General features: G+C 38.8%; 2 protein-coding genes across 3 annotated transcripts; both read left to right on the forward strand.

The window, feature by feature from the left end:
* The first annotated feature begins 111 nt into the window (after positions 1 to 111).
* sgms2a (sphingomyelin synthase 2a) lies at positions 112 to 11,953 on the forward strand. 2 transcript variants are annotated; one of them, XM_080880242.1, is made up of 6 exons: positions 112 to 236; positions 6,043 to 6,546; positions 7,195 to 7,312; positions 9,037 to 9,190; positions 10,193 to 10,359; positions 11,065 to 11,953. In XM_080880242.1, exons 2-6 carry the CDS (start codon positions 6,098 to 6,100, stop codon positions 11,248 to 11,250), a joined length of 1,074 nt encoding a protein of 357 aa, XP_080736368.1. In that variant the 5' UTR covers positions 112 to 236; positions 6,043 to 6,097; the 3' UTR covers positions 11,251 to 11,953. The 2 variants fall into 2 exon arrangements, with proteins under 2 accessions (XP_080736368.1, XP_080736367.1); XM_080880241.1 differs by having other exon boundaries at positions 132 to 240.
* A 1,176-nt stretch (positions 11,954 to 13,129) lies between these two features.
* cyp2u1 (cytochrome P450, family 2, subfamily U, polypeptide 1) lies at positions 13,130 to 17,873 on the forward strand. Its single transcript, XM_080881217.1, has 5 exons — positions 13,130 to 13,649; positions 14,337 to 14,987; positions 15,479 to 15,640; positions 15,795 to 15,962; positions 16,044 to 17,873. Exons 1-5 carry the CDS (start codon positions 13,253 to 13,255, stop codon positions 16,241 to 16,243), a joined length of 1,578 nt encoding a protein of 525 aa, XP_080737343.1. The 5' UTR covers positions 13,130 to 13,252; the 3' UTR covers positions 16,244 to 17,873.
* The last annotated feature ends 241 nt before the right edge of the window (positions 17,874 to 18,114 follow it).

The raw sequence follows: 18,114 nt of genomic DNA on the forward strand, positions 1-18,114 counted from the left end.
AGGGTGGTGCGTACGCTGATTATAGGACTGCTGGTGTGATTTGAAGGGGATGCTGGGCAGGAAGCTGCTTACTGAGGCTGAATCAGTGTGAGAAATACGCGCAGCATCAGGGAGGAGCGCTCCCTCAAAAGCGAGCGGCTCTGTGGCGTAATGTAACAGACCAGACCGAGAGGAGCGGCGAGCAGACAGCAACGGGGATTTAAGGAACTGCAACTCCGGGAAGAGGCCCGAGCAAGGCAGGTATGATGCTATGAACTGTGCAACATGTGAATCTAAATACAGAGAGATCGCATTCTCATCGTTAGCCTATATGCTGGCTTAGATGTGTTTAAAAGGCTACAGTAATTGTGATGTTAACAAGCTATGTGGTGTTGGAATAAATGAATATTGCTTTAGTGATGACATTTAACTTTTCCCCCTTTTCTTGTTTACAGCTTTAGAAATGTACTGTAGGTATGACTCCTAGTAAACGTACGTGGACTGTCTCTGATGTTGTATATAGTATAGGTTTCATTTATTTGCATATATTGATGCAAAAAGTTATTTTCCGTAGATCGTTTTGCATGAGCTGGAAGGCTTCGCTTTTATATGACGATGAAACATCAGGTGACATAGGCTGCAGTGAAAAAACCAAGTCCACACAATGCAAATTAGGCGGCCTATTTTTGAAGTATACAAAGTAGTTTTGGCCTCCTTGCACCCTTGGCCTTGCTTTAATTCTATTTTTAATAATTCACTTCTCTGTTCCAAGTTGCATTAGCTTTGACTTGAAACGACAAGGCTTAATTACAGGACGTGTAATGACCTGTTGCCCCACCCAGTAGCCTTGTGTTTTAACCTAGTGTTTCAAACTGTGTGTGGGGCCACTGTGCTACACCCCAAAAGTAAACTTCAAAAACCAGCTGTGCCGCACACATCACATGTGACAGACTGCCACCCTCTTATATATATATGGGAAGCTTGGGAGACACCCAGTCCCAAACCTGACATTACTGCCAGAATCCACCCCAAATGTGGCCAGGCAAGCCAGAAAAGTACTCTGAGGCTATTTTTACATGTGCTCTGTGGAATAGGATGTGTTATACCAGAAGTAAAACAACAATGGCTTGTTCTGTTAGTAAGAAATTAATACTTACGTGTCTCGGTGAGCAAACTGAGATGTTAAACTAGTGCTGTTTAGTAGTCGTGAGATCTATTACAGGACAGAAATGTTTCAAACATTTGCTCTGTGATTAACATTATTGGGATACCATGTTTACTAGGAGTCAGGGAGAGAGATACAGCATAGTATCACAATATTTATCTTATTGGATAAAGTAAATACTGTCAAAGCTTAGCTTTAAGGACGTTATTTGCAGTTGACAAAAGGTGATAAATCGCAATATAGGTTATTGCTATGCTCCGCATATTGCAAAATTTAAAAACAAATGGCAGTAATAAGATATCATGAGTGAAGTATTGTAAATATTAAATACTGTAGCGCCGGGTCTCTGATGATTCGCACATCTATCATCTATAGATAGATATGTACATGTTGTTAATAACTAATAGTTTACAATAACATCGTTTATTCTAAAGAAGCTTTCTTACATTTTTACAAACTTTCATTTTCCCTTCATTTTGATTGTATTTCTCTTACTTCCCAACAACAGTCATCTTAAAGTTTTTTGTACTATAAAGTAAAATCCCTACATTCCCCTGTGAGTAAGCAGTCAGCAATGGTGGGGAGGAAGAACTCCTTTTTAGCAGAAGCAAACTCAGAGAGGTGCAGCAATCTGCTGTGACAGGCTGAGGGGGAAGAGAGAAAAAAGAGGAGAAGAAATGTTCAGCACATCATTGGAAGTCCCCCAGCAGTCTTACCCTGTAAGAGCACAACTAAGGGATGGTTCAGGGTCACCTGATCCAGACTAAACTATAAACTTTGTCAAGACTTTTTAAAGGCTAGTTTAAGAAGTAGAGAGGGTGTCTATCTACCCTATCTGAACCCATTTGACATTTACTTTACTTATTCTCTCTTACTTGATGTTACACATTTCAGCAACAGAGAACTCAGTTATTTTTACTTTATTATTTTTAGTTAAATTAATTTAGCTAATAAGAGTTTATGTCACACATTTTGTTACTTCACACATTATGAATTTGTATATTGACCGTTGCAAAGCGAGTTTGTTTGGGGGCACAGGTACTTCTGAGGCTGAAGAAGCCCAGTTACCCATTAATGCATCAATACTTACAATCAGATAAATATTAATATTAATAATTAACAATTTGGGACCATTTATCTGGAACAGCAAAGACTTGAGATATGAGAGTGAGTAAATACTTAAAGAGTATTTAAACATTAATTCCGTTTGCTCATAATATTTATCTGGTTTTATCTAGGCACGATGTTGAAGGCAGTATTTCTTTTACTTCCAGTATTGAATTTTTACTCTGAGTCTGTAGTATTTCTACTCTTTTTAAAGAGCAATGAATTATTGCTATTCCAGCTACCAGTACTAACTTATATTAATATTAATTATTGTTGCAGTGTCATTATTGTTGTTTTTGTTTCCATTATACATCAGCAAATACCTTGGGAGTTTCATCAATAAGGGAAACTGGTATAAAAATAAAAACAAATAAAATATGTAGAGTTTGCTGTAGATACCCCCGTGTGAATGATTAGCTTTTTTTCCCATCATTGCAAGCCTATCTGGACATTTCTTTTTTATCATAGATTACTACTACACACAGATTATTACAAAATCTCAACTATATGAGATACTTCTTTAACACATTTTTGTGTTCATGTCCCGAAACAGTAAAGCTAAAACTCCAGAAATGCTTTACTTCTGAACACAGAGAAGCGTTTTAGTAACTTCATAACATAAAGTTAACTCCCTGGTCTCGTCCCTTCCTACAAGGCAGGGCCGCCGCTTTCCTTTATTGAAGGCTAGCTACATGATGCACAGACAGAAATGATTGGACAACAAGGCAAGCATATCATTATGACGGGCCCAAAATGGAGTTGAAAGCCTGGTTCCCCTGGAGTAAAATACAGCCTTTGAGACAACTGAGTGACTTGTCTTGAAATAGCTTGGGTGAGTACTGGCGGCCAAGTTATCCATCATGGCTTGTGACCATGTGGAATAGTTTTTTGATGCCAGGTTTCCATCACCACCCATCCCATGAGTGTTCTGGTGCTCTGGCCAGTGGGAAAATACTGTCGTTGGCACACTGGGGAGGGAAGGGGACAGGAAAACGGGTCCGCTGACACCCGTGTGCAGTGTATATAGTGCAATCGTCTAGGAAACAGAAAACCACATAAAAACATGTGTCACAGATAACAGCCCCCCTTTCATTCTTATAACAAACAAACAAACAAATAACAACAACAACAGCATTTAATATGTGTTTACATTGTTGTTTATTGACACCTGAGACTGCTTTAAACTAGAATGAATGAATAGTTCCTTAGGGTTTGTGCTCAACCACACTGCCTCTAAATGATACAGTGAATCACGTCTTGCATTATACCAAACCAAAAGATACATAAAGCCTTGTCACTAACATTACGATGGTCTTATAATGTTTGCTTTGTTGTGTTGACCTTGTCCAGAGTCTACATTTTCATTTCATTTCATTTTCATTTTTCATTTATTTATTTATTTATTTCACACTTGGTACAACAGATCAAACAAACCAACCACACTTTCTATCAACAAAGCACTACAACCATGTGTGAAAAGGAGCAGGAAGAAGAAAATATTCTTATTAAACCCTGCCCCCTATCTACAATCCAACTTATATTACAAGTGGGCACCAAAAATCAGGGAACAAACTAATATTAACATTTCTCTCCGGTCCTAACCCAAACCAAACAACAAATTTACAATCAGAATATACCACTCCACATAGTAACAAGGAGAAAAATAAAATTAAATAAATAAAACAAAAAATTATAAAGTTGCAGGTTATTTTTAGTGCAGTGTTTAGTGAATATTACCAGACAGGCTAAAGGCTAAAGGTAGAGCTCACTTTACTTAGAAAATAAATGCAAGAAAGAGAGGACAAGGGAGGTAATGACTGATTGGGGGAAATTATAGTACTACTGTGGATAATTAACTTTACATGTAAAGTTCAATATAGTTTACCCATCCGCAGGAGCGATGATCGAGTCTCCTTGACCTCTCAGCAACTTTTAATCATCATTAGTTTGTGCAGTACAACCAGCCAAAGACAATGAAACTTATAACTTCCTTTCTGTACTTCACACATTACAATATCATGTGAAGTGTGACAGATCGTGAGCCAGATGAGTCAGTGTCTTTGACATTCTGGCTTCAATCAGACGGTGAATTCATACATCGCGTGTCGCTAATGTGACTTGGTTATTTAAAAGTGAAAAATGCCGTTAAATGATTAAAAACACATTTAATGTTAATCCAGGACGATGACCACAGACTAAACTCGGTAGTTTGCATAACTGTGATGGACTCTGGACTCTTGTATTTGTGGACGCTGCTATCTTAGGTCCTGGGTAGCAGCCGAAATATTGTGAGGGAGAAAGAGACGGAACTGAAAGAATTCCAAGCTGAAATATATGGGATCATTTTTTAAGAACCAAAGATGGTGGAAAAATGTGACTTCCAGAGGGTGAAAGTTTTTTCAAGACATGCTGTTTTATGTTCCAGTTAACCACTGAAATGACAGTAAATTTAGCTGTAAGTGAATAACTGTGTTTAAACTTTCAATTTGGATGCTTTGTTTTAATAGAGCTTACTTCTAGCAGCACTTTAATCCTTTGAATGTAAGAAAATGATGTTCTTTACTGGGACTTGCCAAATTCCACATTTATGCTAGCTTTACACCAGCTAAGGGCTGGAAAGCAGCTGTGATAGGTCAGGTAACATCTGCTTTTATAGAGCAGCATCCAGTTGGCTAAATCCACAAAGAGAAGTAAAGCTTAGAATCACCAGTAGCAGGTGAGCTGACCAAAGCCTGTCCATGAAGATCACAAATCTACTGGAGCTCATAATACAGATTTTTATGTGACTTATTTGTGCTGCACAGCAACACCAGAATTTAGGGTCCCCCCAACCTCCAACTGTTAAATCCCACTATAACCCTTTATTATAAACCATTAAAGCCTGTTAGACTTTGTGTTCTTCAGACCTCCATCAGTTACATAACACAGACTGAATCCTGTGTGGGTTAGTCAGAGGGCATTCTGCTCTAATGCTTTCTCTCCAGCAGTAATGTTTTCCTCAAAATTGATCCGAGGAAACTGATACTTTGGGTAGGCCTCCTGTATCCAGCCACGCTCTATTTCTATCCCATGTTTTATCCTACTGATAGGTTTCTAAGTAAACATAACATCATGTATGTATCCCAGATGACTTTTATTGTGATGCATTTCAGGGCTGATTGCAATAACCTCCACGTCCATTAAAGGAGCTGTTACCTTTTGGATGTCAAAGGATGAAAATGATCAGTGCTGTAGTGTACTCTCACAGTCATTAAGTGAAAATAGCCCAACAACAAACACTTCACTAACTCTTCTCCAGTTTTGCAAACAACAAGGTAATGTTTGACCATACACTGACTGGAATGACCATAGCAGTTGCTCGCTGAGAAAAAAAAAAATCTACAGCAGTGTAATGGAAAGACTTTAGAAGTACTAAAAAAAAAAAGGATGATTGAATGTCCAAACAGAAAACTGCCTGAGTGCTTCTGGTGAATGTCCAATAAATGGAAAGTATAACTCGCAGCATTAACTCATACAACCACATTTGGCTTTGTGTCACAAACTCCAAAATAGCTTTTTAAGATTAAAATGGACGTTTTATCCAGTGGAATCCAAGACTTTGTGTCAATAAAACATTCATGTCTTCATTGATTACTCCTAAAATAAGGAAGAGCAAAAATAAACGTAAACCCGAGTGTTTTCCAGCTCTCGTTACTTGTTTGTACTTTTCTGTCTTGTACAAATGACAGTTGCACACGCTTTCCGAACCTAACCGCTTGTCAGTGTAATCCTTTTGTTTTCTCTCATCACAGCTATAAAGCCTCAGCCCAGAGCCACATTGTCTGTGCATGGACAGTGCAGGCACCCATGGCATCACAGGAGCTCGTGGATGCGAGAGACTCAGCCGCTGATAATACGAACCCAGGAATGGAGGGTGCCGCGGTGCCCAACGGCGGTAAAACTTGCCCCGTCCATGCAGCGGGTGGAGAGGATACAAAGAGGAGCTTTCGGAAAGGCATAGGCAGGCATAATGATTACGTGAAGATCTCCCTGCCGGAGTCCAAGGTCAATCGTCTGCCTATGGAGTGGTGGAAGACAATAATCGCTTTCTTTTATGCTGGTTTTAATTTGGTCCTGACAACAGTTGTAATCACAGTGGTCCACGAGAGGGTTCCACCCAAAGAAAGCAGCCCGCCCCTCCCTGATAAGTTCTTTGACTATGTTGACAGAGTCAAGTGGGCATTTACAGTAACAGAGATCAATGGGATGGTGCTGCTGACCATTTGGTTGATACAGCTGTTCTTCTTTAGATACAAGTAAGAACCAACAGCATTAACTGTATGTTGTTTTCTTTTATTTGTTTTCTCTTTTCAATTTGTTCACAATTGCTGTGTATACTGTATGTGACAACCAACCCTTGAAACTTGTCAGTGATCTGCGCGTCTGCATGTGTGATGAACTCAGGAAGTTCATCAGATTACTGAGCCTTCTGATCAAATCAAAATCATTTTCCGGCCGTTTCAACACTGGAGTTTCCTCTTGTATGGCTGTTCATTTAGAAAGCAGTCTTTGTGATTTAAAACTGAGTACAGGCTAAGTACCAGGCTATAATCATTTTAATCCAGCTGAAAAATGATGAATTTACATCATGTAGTCTTCTACATGAAATTACTTGTGGGAACTAAGACATAATTAAATTGACAGTGCAAGTAAAATCACAAGTTTTACCGTCACGGCTTAACCTCAGTTCAATTGGCTGAACAGGAGCTATCATATTTGATGCGTTGATTGATCATACGGAGTTAAATTGCCTCCAGTCATTAGCATTTTGTATACTTTGATAGATTTTTCATTTTTTATCAAAGAAGTTTACCTTTTCACAATTAATACCAGTGACTGTAAAAACTGTATGTATCAGGCAGACGCCATCATTTATACCTCTGTGTCACACTCTCTTCTTGTAGGTCAATAGCATGTAGACGGTTCTTCTTCCTCATTGGCACCCTGTATTTATACCGCTGTGTCACTATGTATATTACCACCTTGCCTGTACCTGGCATGCACATGACCTGCGCTCCGAAGGTAAGAAGCATGCAAGCATCAGAGTGTTACTCGTCATTTCTCGCCTGTGCACTCTGATGCACTCTGGGACTAGTTGTCTTGCACAGCCACTCTGGAAAAGCAGCTATAAAAAAAAGAAGTCATTTTAGGTTTTTATTGCCTTGAGACATCAACAATACTGAGGTGCATTAGTGTCTGAACAAAAACATCTGCTCCTGGCAGTTGTTTTGGTTGGATACTGCAAAAAGGTTTGCAGGTTAGACAATTTAGTAGTTGTTCTTTTCCTAAGAATTGGGAATGTTGTGGATTGAGGGTCAAAGCTGTCAGCTGTCTTTAGGAAGGGAAACATCCTGCATAATTTGAGCAGCAGGTCTAACAGAAAAATCTAATTTACATTTACATTTATTTAGGTGTGGTTGTTGGTACTTCCTGGCTTGTGTAGCCACTAGGTAACAAAAGCTCAACACTGCGATTAGCATCGTGGAGCACTTCTGTTGTGTTTTGTACGTGTTTTGGAGTTTTTACGTGCTTCGGAGTTTTTACGTGTTTTGGAGTTTTTACGTGTTTTGGAGTTCGTACGTGTTTTGGAGTTTGTATGTGCTTTGTCTCTAGGGGCCACCGTAAATATACTTCTATTTATTCACTCCACATAAAATGTAAAAAATATATCACATAATATAAAAACCAACTTTTTACATTTCAACTTTTAACTATTTACATTTTCAGCTTTTTTTGGAGAATTTATCCAATATTTTATCTATCAGAAAATATACACTCATTGTTAACTTTGTTGGGTACACCTAGCTAGGATCAGGTTGGACCCTGTTTTGCCTTTAGAACGGGCTTAGCTCTTCGAGGCACATATTCAACTGGAAACATTTCTCACAATTTTTCATCCACATGGACTAGATAACCTCACACAGATGCTGCAGATTTGTGAATCTTGTGTCCCACCACATCCCAAAGGTACTCTGCTGGATTGAGATCTGGTGACTGTGGAGCATGGTTGAGTGTAGTGAACTCACTATCACGTTCAAGAGATCAGTTTAAACGCCAAATTCTGAACTAACTGTCTGAGAAATTTAGACTTACAGACCAGGCAAGATTTTTCCAATCTTCCGTAGTCTCAGTTTCCTGTTGTTACGAACAGGATGATCTACAGCACTACGAGAACAATGGTCTTTAGTGCAGTAGCCAATGAAGTTGTAGCGCATTCGGAGATGCTCATTTGCAGTCTTTGGTTGTAGAAGGCGGTTATTTAAGTTGCTATTAGCTAGAAGCAGTCTGGTCATTCTTCTCTGACCCCTGGCATCAACAAGGCATTTTCAAAAAAATCCTATAGATAGTTGTGTGGAAAAGTTCCAGTGGGTCAGAAATTTCTAAAATACTCAGACCATGCCATTTGGTCCTATCAACCATATCATTTAATCACCTTTCTTCCCTATTCTGATGCTCAGTTTGAACTTCAGCAGGTTATCTTAATCATGTATACATGTCTAAATGCACTGGGTTGCCTCTATTTGATTAGAAGATTATACATGGGTGTTAATGAGGAATTTAACATGTGTACCTAACATAGTGAATGGTGAACATATATTAATACTAATAATAACTCTCTTTTTCTAGGTTCTCAAATGTGAAGATTAGCTTATTTTTCCATTTCACATTTATTCTGTAGTGAAAATAATTCCTCTGTCTCAATATTACCTCTGATCCTGTGTTTATCTCTCTCGTTACATCATCAGCTTCACGGAGACGCCCATGCGAAAATTCAACGAGTCCTGCGGCTGATTTCAGGTGGAGGGCTTTCCATTACAAACTCCCATCTCCTGTGTGGAGACTTTCTTTACAGTGGGCACACTGTGATGCTCACGCTCACCTATTTGTTCATTAAGGAGTGTAAGTACTCAAAGTAATGCTTGTTTGCTTCCGTGTGTGGGAGAATTTATGGGATTTCTCTATGAATAATACATGAACTACATTGGACTCATTCAGCTTTTATGAAATAGAGCGCTTTCTTAGCAGGAGCTAACAGGCTACATATAACTGACAGTTGCTGATTTGTTGCTTGCTTTAGTGTTTTATTAAAAAGTTTGACCACAAAAACAATCAGTATATGTTTTATTTTAAAGCCGTGTATTTCTGGATATGTACTGTATTGGTAACTAAAGGTTGATAAAAATGTGTTTGGCCAAAAAAAAAAAGGGGGGGGGGGAGTCAAATGTTTCAAAATAGCATGTGTCTTAGTTTTTACTGTTACTAAGATTTTACTTATGGAAGCAAAATAAATAAAGTCAGAATTTTAGCAGGACAATGAAGAAGCTGTTCTGAGATTAAAGTCACAAGAAAAAACTGCAACCATACTTTTCAGCACTTTGCAAGAGCAGATCAACATCATTACATTCAAAGACATTAGTGAGGAGGTGCAACAGTATACTAGATGTAAACAGTGGTATCTTGGCATTTGTCCATTGCAATTTGCTTCCTAATGAACAAAAAGCTACCATGTCATCCATCTCAGTATATTATTCTGAATAGTAATCTCTCTTCAGGCTCTGGATGTGTATGATAATATGGTGATTCCGGTATAAAGGCCCGTTATTTCATTCTACTGTAAGCAAAATATGCAACATGCTGTATCTTTGTGGTGTGATGATGTTAATTCAGCCTTGCAAAATGAAGCAAAGATGTTCTTTGGTGGGAGGAAAACAAAAGCTTCTCCCAAGTTAATTGCTTTAAATTCACGGAATATGAGAGATCTTTTTAACCGAATACTATCCATCACCCTTGGCTCTCTAATGTTTTCCTACATTATCTTTGATAAGACTTCAGTAAATTGAAAAAACAACATTTTACAAATAAATACTGACAGCAATCTTGTCTTTCCTGCTTCCCCCGAAGACTCGCCGCGGTCCTTTTGGTGGTACCATCTCGTTTGCTGGCTCCTGAGTGCTGTGGGCGTGGTGTGCATCTTGGTGGCTCATGAGCACTACAGTGTGGATGTGGTCGTGGCATATTTTATCACCTCCCGTCTGTTCTGGTGGTACCACACCATGGCTAACTTACAGGTTTGATCAAAAGACACAGGACTCCTCAAGCATGGAGGACTGTTTTCCTAATGGCACTGGGTCCACTTTGTTGTGGGGGGCAGTGGGGAGCTATTAGTTATTACTGCTTTTGTTTATAGGAAATGATATATATTATTATATATGCTTACAATTCCTCAAGTATTTTTAAACTGTGCCAAAAGCATCTGGGTGTAATTCTATGTCATTGCACCATTACAATGATACATTACACCCTCTAATGGACAAATTTTAAGCACTGTTGATGGAATTGATTAATATGCTTGGCACACTGACCACAATTTATTGTTGTTGTTTGGCTCAAGCATTATGCTTTCTCCCTTCAGGTCCTTCATTCATTATTTATATATATATATATATATATATATATATATATATATATATATATATATATATATATATATATATATATATATATATATATATATATATAAATTTTAAACTGGAAATTTCAAGTTACTTTTCTCAAAATTTTGAGTTAATAACCTGAAATTTCGAGTTAAGAAGTCGAAATGTTGAGAAAATAACTCAACATTTCGAGAAAGTAACTTGAAATTTCGAGTTATGGATCCTTTTTTTTTGTGGCGGAAACGGGCTTCATAGACATCAGACAATCTTCTGTCACAGACATTTGGGTGACATAATGATGTTACTCTAATGTGAACTTTTTTTCGGTCTTCTCTTCAGACCCTGAAGTGCTCACCCAATAACTACCTCACCAACACCTGGTGGAACCCACTCTTTAACTTCTTGGAGAGGAACGTCCAGACCGCAGTGCCGTGTTCATACAGTTGGCCCATAGCCTGGCCTCCTTCCTGCCTGAAGAATCCCTGTAAGAAGTACTCCATGGTACAGAGCACACGAGAGGAGTAATATGACCCGGATATGGCAGCAGTGTTGCTCGATAATCCACCGAGGTGGTATTCATTCATCAAAGTCTTGCCTACTGGGCAGAAACATTGATACCAAATGTGTAGATACGAGTATGTCTAAGAAGATAATCATACCATCTCTGTTTGTTGTCACTGTGATTTATTTATAAGTTCAAGTCCTGTAAGTTGGTTTTTTTTTTTTTCCGTAAATGATAAAGTTGATTTTGCTCCTGGTCAATTTCTTTTGATAAATGGACAGTTTTTATGATGCCTACTTGCAGTTTTGTTGCAGTATTTCATTTGGTATATGTACATTTTGTCAGGGTTTCTCTCATTGTGATATTAATGTGCTCAAGTCACAAGGTGCCTTAGTTTGTTAAATGTCTATAGGTGTACCAAAGCTGCCATTATCAGTCTAGGTATATTTGGGGTTTTTTTTCTCTATTATTATTAATTTTGTATTAATTTAAGTAGCATTGACTGTGTATCCCAGCTGTAGTCTTATCATTGTAACTTTGTATTAAAATGTACCCTTACCAAAGCATAAGAGTGTTGCTTTTATTTCACTGAACACTTCATCAGAGGAGATTGTTTAAAAACTCCAGGTTAACAGAAAATACTTCCTCTGGGCACATGGTAATTAAATCAAATCCACATTAAAAACAAAAACTCTCTTGTTTTTGCAAACATGAAAAATTTGAAATTCAACTTTCTGACTGATGAAAAATTAAAAAGAAATAAAAATTTTACTGTCAGACAAAGGCTGCTACGGAGCCCCGCAGGGGACATGGGAGAGAAAAAAATTAGGGAGAAAAAAAAAATTAAGACAGACTTTTAGCCGCATTCCCCCCTAGCATGTTTCTATTGTTGTTTTTGAATGCTGTTCTTGTATTTGTTTATCTATGCATACAATTCTTCTGTAAGTACATCACCATTATTGTAATACTGCTTAATTCCATTTTGTATTGTACTGATGTTTAAATAAAGATTTTGGAAAAAAAAAAAAAAAAAAAACTTTTAGCCGCATTCTTCGGAGGCCGCCAGCTCGAAGCCGACCGGGAGGTCGAGGCACGATGTGCCGGGAAAGCGGTGTTCCTCCCGGCTGTAGTAGGTCTCGACCTCCCGTTAGCTTCAAGCTAGTGGGTGTCAGATCTCCAAAAACATCGGAGCACTTTTGCAAATATGTGTTGTCTTGTAAACCGAGCAGGTATCTGACGTTTACACAACTACATTCACGCCTCAAAATATCTTAAAAGTGTATTTTGTGACCCAGAAAGAGTAATATTACAACTAAGTAGCTGCCGCCATTGTTGGAGTTTTGCGAGATCTCGCAAAAGTCCGTCTTAATTTTTTTTTTCTCCCTAATTTTTTTTCTCCCATGTCCCCTGCGGGGCTCCGTAGGCTGCTAATACTTAAGTACATGTTGTGTTTTTATTTAAAAAAAAAAATTTTTTTTAATAAATTTGAATTACAAGAATTACTTTTTTTACTTTTCATGATGAGGTAGTGTGTGTAGAATCTTGAGGTGGAAAATAAATTGAACTCACTATGGCATATGGCTGAAATATGAGACTATCTGGAGCTACTTTCTAGATGCCTTGCATATAAGTGTTGACAGCGCAGCTCTTTGTATACATTTGATTTACTTGCCAAAAAAAGTGAAAAAGTATTTTTTTCTTTTTTTTTTCAAGTAAAATAAAATGAAAAATAAAGCCTCAAAATGGATAAAACCGAGAATTGTGCCACTGCCAAACCTGGAAGACAGAATTAATGGCTCTAAAGGCCAATGACCGCTGGCCGCCAATCAAAATAGGAGGAAGCACTGTCAGCCAATAGGAAGCCAGTAGCGGTACCACGTTGTTCTTGGCCTGCCACAACAACACAGGAAGAGCGTGAGCGTCTGTCTGTAAAACAAATAAATAGCAGCTTCGTGGTGTCCGAGTGCTCAGTCCTGGACATGTATTATCAACTAACAGCTTTGAGTTAATTTGAACGCTGACGTCATGATTTCGCTCTCAGGCCTGAACGACTCCTTGCTGTTAAACGCAAACGTTGCGGCTTTAATAATAATCGCGTTGGCGCTGGTTGCTCTTTATCAAAAACAGCGGAATTTAAGATATAAAAACATTCCGCCAGGTCCGAAGCCATGGCCAGTGGTCGGAAACCTCGGCGGCTTTCTCGTACCCTCTGGTATCCTCAGGAAACGGATCATAAACCCCACTGACGGTCTGGCAGAATTGGCTAAAGTTTATGGTAACATATACAGCCTTTTTGTAGGGAGTCAACTTATCGTGGTGCTCAATGGCTATGAAGCGGTCAGGGATGCCCTCTCAAACCATCCGGAGGTGTTCTCCGACAGGCCAGACATCCCTACCGTCACTATCCTGACTAAACGCAAAGGTAAGCAAGTTCTTGTATTAAATTAAGCAACTGTTATTGTAGATTATCGGTTGAATAAGGCTATAACCGTGTAATAATAACCCATAAAAAATCTAGTAATCGGATAAGCGTTAGAATAGAGAGGTTTCACTGCCTTTGGTTAGTGTAATAAAAGTTTTTGTTTTTTGTTTGTTTTTCTTGACAGCTGGTACAGTGTTGGAAAGCCTCACTGTCACATTCATATGTGTATGTAAACTTCTGAGCACAACTGTAATGTCTCCCCCTCAGTGTTATTACATTATGCCTAACAAAAAGTAATTACACACTGTGAGATTGAGTGCTAGTTGCTTTATTCATAAAATTATAGAATATAGCTGATCAGTTGTCTTCAAATTGAAGTTTCTCTTTAACCTTTAGGATTCACTGGAAGTATATTGCATTTACTGCAAATCTACAATTAATATGCATGAATGCACATTTGAACTTGATAAGCCTGTAACTTAAACAGGCTCTATTTACCACATTAAATTCTCCAAGCGGGATTGAGGGTCAGTCTAAACAGTAGATTTGATAGTCTCCTCCATAACTTACGAGATGTAAGTTTTTAGGTATTCTACAATTTTAAGAGTCTAGTTAAGTAGCCAAAATAACAATGACATACACGCTGACATAAGCTGTCCTTTTTTTCCTGGTATAACTGAACTCCAGGGATCGTCTTTGCACCTTACGGGTCAGTATGGCGAAAGCAGCGCAAGTTCTGCCACACCACACTCCGCAGCTTTGGTCTGGGGAAGCTAAGTCTAGAGCCTTGCATTAAGGAAGGCCTTGCTACAATCAAAACAGAGCTGCTGCGGCTGAATGAGGAGTGTGGTGGCGCTGGTGTGGACCCGAGTCCACTAATTGGCAACGCTGTGTCAAACGTCATCTGCACACTGATCCTGGGTCAGCGCTTCCACCACGAGGATCGCGAGTTCCGCACCATGCTGGACCTGATGGCGCGAGGACTGGAGATCTGCATGAACAGCCCAGCAGTCCTCATCAACGTTTTCCCGCTGCTCTACTGGTTGCCTTTTGGAGTTTTCAGAGAGTTGCGTCAGGTGGAAAGAGACATCACCGTGTTTCTTAAGAGGATTATTACAAAGCACCGCGCAACACTAGATGCCGACAATCCAAGGGATCTCACAGACATGTACTTGATGGAGATGCTGGCCCAGCAAGATGCTAGAGAGGAGGACAGCAGCTTCACAGAGGATTATCTCTTTTATATCATAGGAGACCTCTTCATTGCTGGCACTGACACCACCACCAATTCGGTTTTGTGGACTCTGCTTTATATGGTCATATACCCTGATATCCAAGGTAAAAATGGCAGCAATCAGTAAAGTCCATCCTTTGCAAAGTGCATGTGTTTGTGAAATCAAATCATTTCATTTGGACTCCACAGCAGTTTTGGGAAAATCACATTTAGTGTCAGAAATACCACTTTAAGTGTGATTTCACTGATTTGAAACAAGTGGATTTTGATAAATGACAGTGGCAACATATGTAAGTATTGTGACTAAATTTTAGGTTGCCAAACAAACTTTTATGTGGGGGGAATTGGGAATCTTCTGCGGGAACCCACGTCTGGGACGCTTTTTGGTTTCAATACATGAACATGTCTGGCCTCCTTGTGTATTTAACCACTTCTCCAATTGTTGCACGTGCACATAGATTGGCACATGAAAATATGCATTTACTGCTGCATTTTACTTCAAGTTCAAGTTCTAATAAGACCGTTTTTTTTCCTGGTTTGATGTGATGTGGACTTCATCCTTAATCCTCCCTTTCTCCTGCTGTGTTGATTCAAGACAAGGTCCATGCAGAGATTGATGAAGTAGTGGGCAAAGATCGGGTGCCGTCTCTGACTGATAAGGGAAGTTTGCCTTTTACTGAAGCCACCATTATGGAAGTGCAGAGAATGACTGTGGCAGTTCCCCTGGCTATTCCTCACATGGCCTCACAAACAACAGGTAAACAGTAACTGTGACCCTTAATCTCCACATAACCTTCATACAGATCTGCACATAACTGTTCAAGCACCCTGGATCCACCCTAGCAGATGCCTGTTGCCAAATTTGTCTAATTCCCAAGCTCTAAACAAAGTGTTCTTCTTTTCTTTTTCAGAGTTTAGAGGCTACACTATTCCTAAAGGGACTGTCATTTTGCCCAACCTGTGGTCTGTCCATAGAGATCCCACTGTGTGGGATGATGCAGACAGTTTTAACCCAGAACGCTTCTTGGACAATGAGGGAAAGCTGCTCAGGAAAGAGTGCTTCATACCATTTGGGATTGGTATGCCTTCTTACTTATATGATCCATATGAGTGAAACATAAACACTGATCCATAAATTTGATTTCACTGTTGTGTCTCAGGTCGCAGGGTATGCATGGGTGAACAGCTGGCAAAGATGGAGCTGTTTCTGACGGTCACCAGCTTACTGCAGGCCTTCAAATTCAGGCTCCCAGAGGGAAAGCGTCCACCTCCCCTGCACGGACGGTTCGGACTGACACTAGCACCTTGCCCATTCACTGTGTGCGTGACTGCTCGCAACAGTGAAACTGACGTCCTGTAACAAGGAAACTCTGATGAAGGACTTCACAAAAAGTTGAAAATATTTTGATCTTATTCTCCTGGAGAGATCTAAATATATAGGAAGTTTATAGACACATTTTTTTATTAGAGAAGGGTGCTCCTGTTTGACTGAAATCCCAGATAATTTATTTTTTCATTACCATCTGGATTATGTGGATGATTTAAGCTGTTGCTGAGTGAACAGAAATTTGAAAAGTAATAACTGATATTGAGACTGCAGTACTAAGTGATGGCTTATCTCATGTAAAAAAAATATTTAAATAAGGTCAGTGTTGCGAGATGACTCTAATTTTAAAAGTCATAAGATAATAACTGTATTAATATTTATCCTTTTATTGCATGATTTGCTTTGCATCATAGAAATTAGCAAGCATAAAGCAATGTGCAAAAGTCTTGAGCCACCCCCCATTTCATTATATTTTGGTAGGGAAATGAATGCAAAGATTTAATTAGAGGTGTAAAAAGAAAGTACATGGAACAGCTGTTTATATGTAAAAATGTAATATGTACAATTCTAGCATCCTTGAAAGTCAATAATTGACAGGACCACATTTATTCTTCAACACAGTCTGAACTCTTAGGCAGCTTTCTTGTTATTTCTTTAAGTAGTCTTCACCAGTCTTCTCCAGGCTCCTTGAACGACATCCAGAGCTCTTCTTTGGATGTTTTTGCCTTTTGTTCCATTCTCTGTAAAGTTGTACATCTCTTTTGACAACCTCATATTGGTGATGGTTTGAACTAATTATTTCAAATTTGTTACCACTGATTTTCGGTCCAGTTCTTGTGTGATTTGGCATACGTGAGCCTATTTCCTTTGTTTCTATTTCATAAGAATGGCTTCTCGACAACCAGCTTTCCACTGACAACATTTCTGATGAAACTATGGCAAACAGTGGATGAAATATGATGTGCCGCATCCATCTCTCCTGTGTCAGGTCTTAGCTGCATTTGTTTCCTGTTTCTTAAAAACATGACTTTCAGATACTATTCATCAGATGTTTTTAGACCTGCTGCTTTATTTGTTTGTTTGTCCTCAGCGTGTTCATTTTCCTTATTTATTTATTTTTAAGAATACACTGCACGCCATGCTACGATATGTCAAGTTTTAAGCTAATGGCTCTTTGGGAATCACCTTAGTGATGGAAAATACTATTTCTAATGTCTGTCAAACTCTTTTACCTTTTCCATTTTTCATAGATTCAGCTAAAGAAATGGGAAAAAAATATGTATTGTTACTAACAGTGCCTAAACTTAGGAGAGAACCAATTTAAAATGTATTTTTAATAAGTCGTCTATTACATGTAGCTATAACACTGGTTCGTTGAATAAGTTAGATGCTGTTTTTTTTTTTTTTTTTTTATCATTTAATGATACATAGGTGAGTGTTAGGTGGCTTAACAAAAATAGAAAAACACACACACATTCCACTGAAAAAGGTCGGGTATAAGGACTGTTTGTTCGACAACCACAAACTCTGGACTCAGGAAAACACAATGTGAGAGTTCATTACATATTAAATTGCTAGCTGGTGCCTTCTTCTTCGTTTGCATAAATTGAGAAATTTAACCCATAAACTGATAAACAACATGTAGAAATTAAGAATGAATGATACAGACCGAGATCGTTTCTAATGTAATCAAACCCAGAAGATGGCAGTAGTACAACTCCACGATTGCAAGCGGAACCGGCTGTGATCACGTGACCGCCAGCACTTCCGCTTGCCGCACATCTCTTTGGAAGGATGCGTTAACACAGTCGCCATATTAGTCAGGGACAATTGCTATTACTGATTAACACAATATAATTTTCAATATTTGTTTTCTGACATAGCTTTAATTAAAATACACAATT

This window comes from Rhamphochromis sp. 'chilingali' (genome assembly GCF_963969265.1).
Source record: "Rhamphochromis sp. 'chilingali' genome assembly, chromosome: 4".
In the NCBI taxonomy this organism is placed as follows: Eukaryota; Metazoa; Chordata; class Actinopteri; order Cichliformes; family Cichlidae; genus Rhamphochromis; species Rhamphochromis sp. 'chilingali'.

Coding starts and splice junctions, on each gene's coding strand:
- sgms2a (XM_080880242.1), top strand. CDS start 6,098: ATGGCATCACAGGAGCTCGTGGATGCGAGAGACTCAGCCGCTGATAAT. Junction 6,547..7,194: donor CTGTTCTTCTTTAGATACAA/GTAAGAACCAAC, acceptor CTCTTCTTGTAG/GTCAATAGCATGTAGACGGT. Junction 10,360..11,064: donor ACACCATGGCTAACTTACAG/GTTTGATCAAAA, acceptor TCTTCTCTTCAG/ACCCTGAAGTGCTCACCCAA.
- cyp2u1 (XM_080881217.1), top strand. CDS start 13,253: ATGATTTCGCTCTCAGGCCTGAACGACTCCTTGCTGTTAAACGCAAAC. Junction 15,641..15,794: donor CATGGCCTCACAAACAACAG/GTAAACAGTAAC, acceptor TTTCTTTTTCAG/AGTTTAGAGGCTACACTATT. Junction 15,963..16,043: donor CTTCATACCATTTGGGATTG/GTATGCCTTCTT, acceptor GTTGTGTCTCAG/GTCGCAGGGTATGCATGGGT.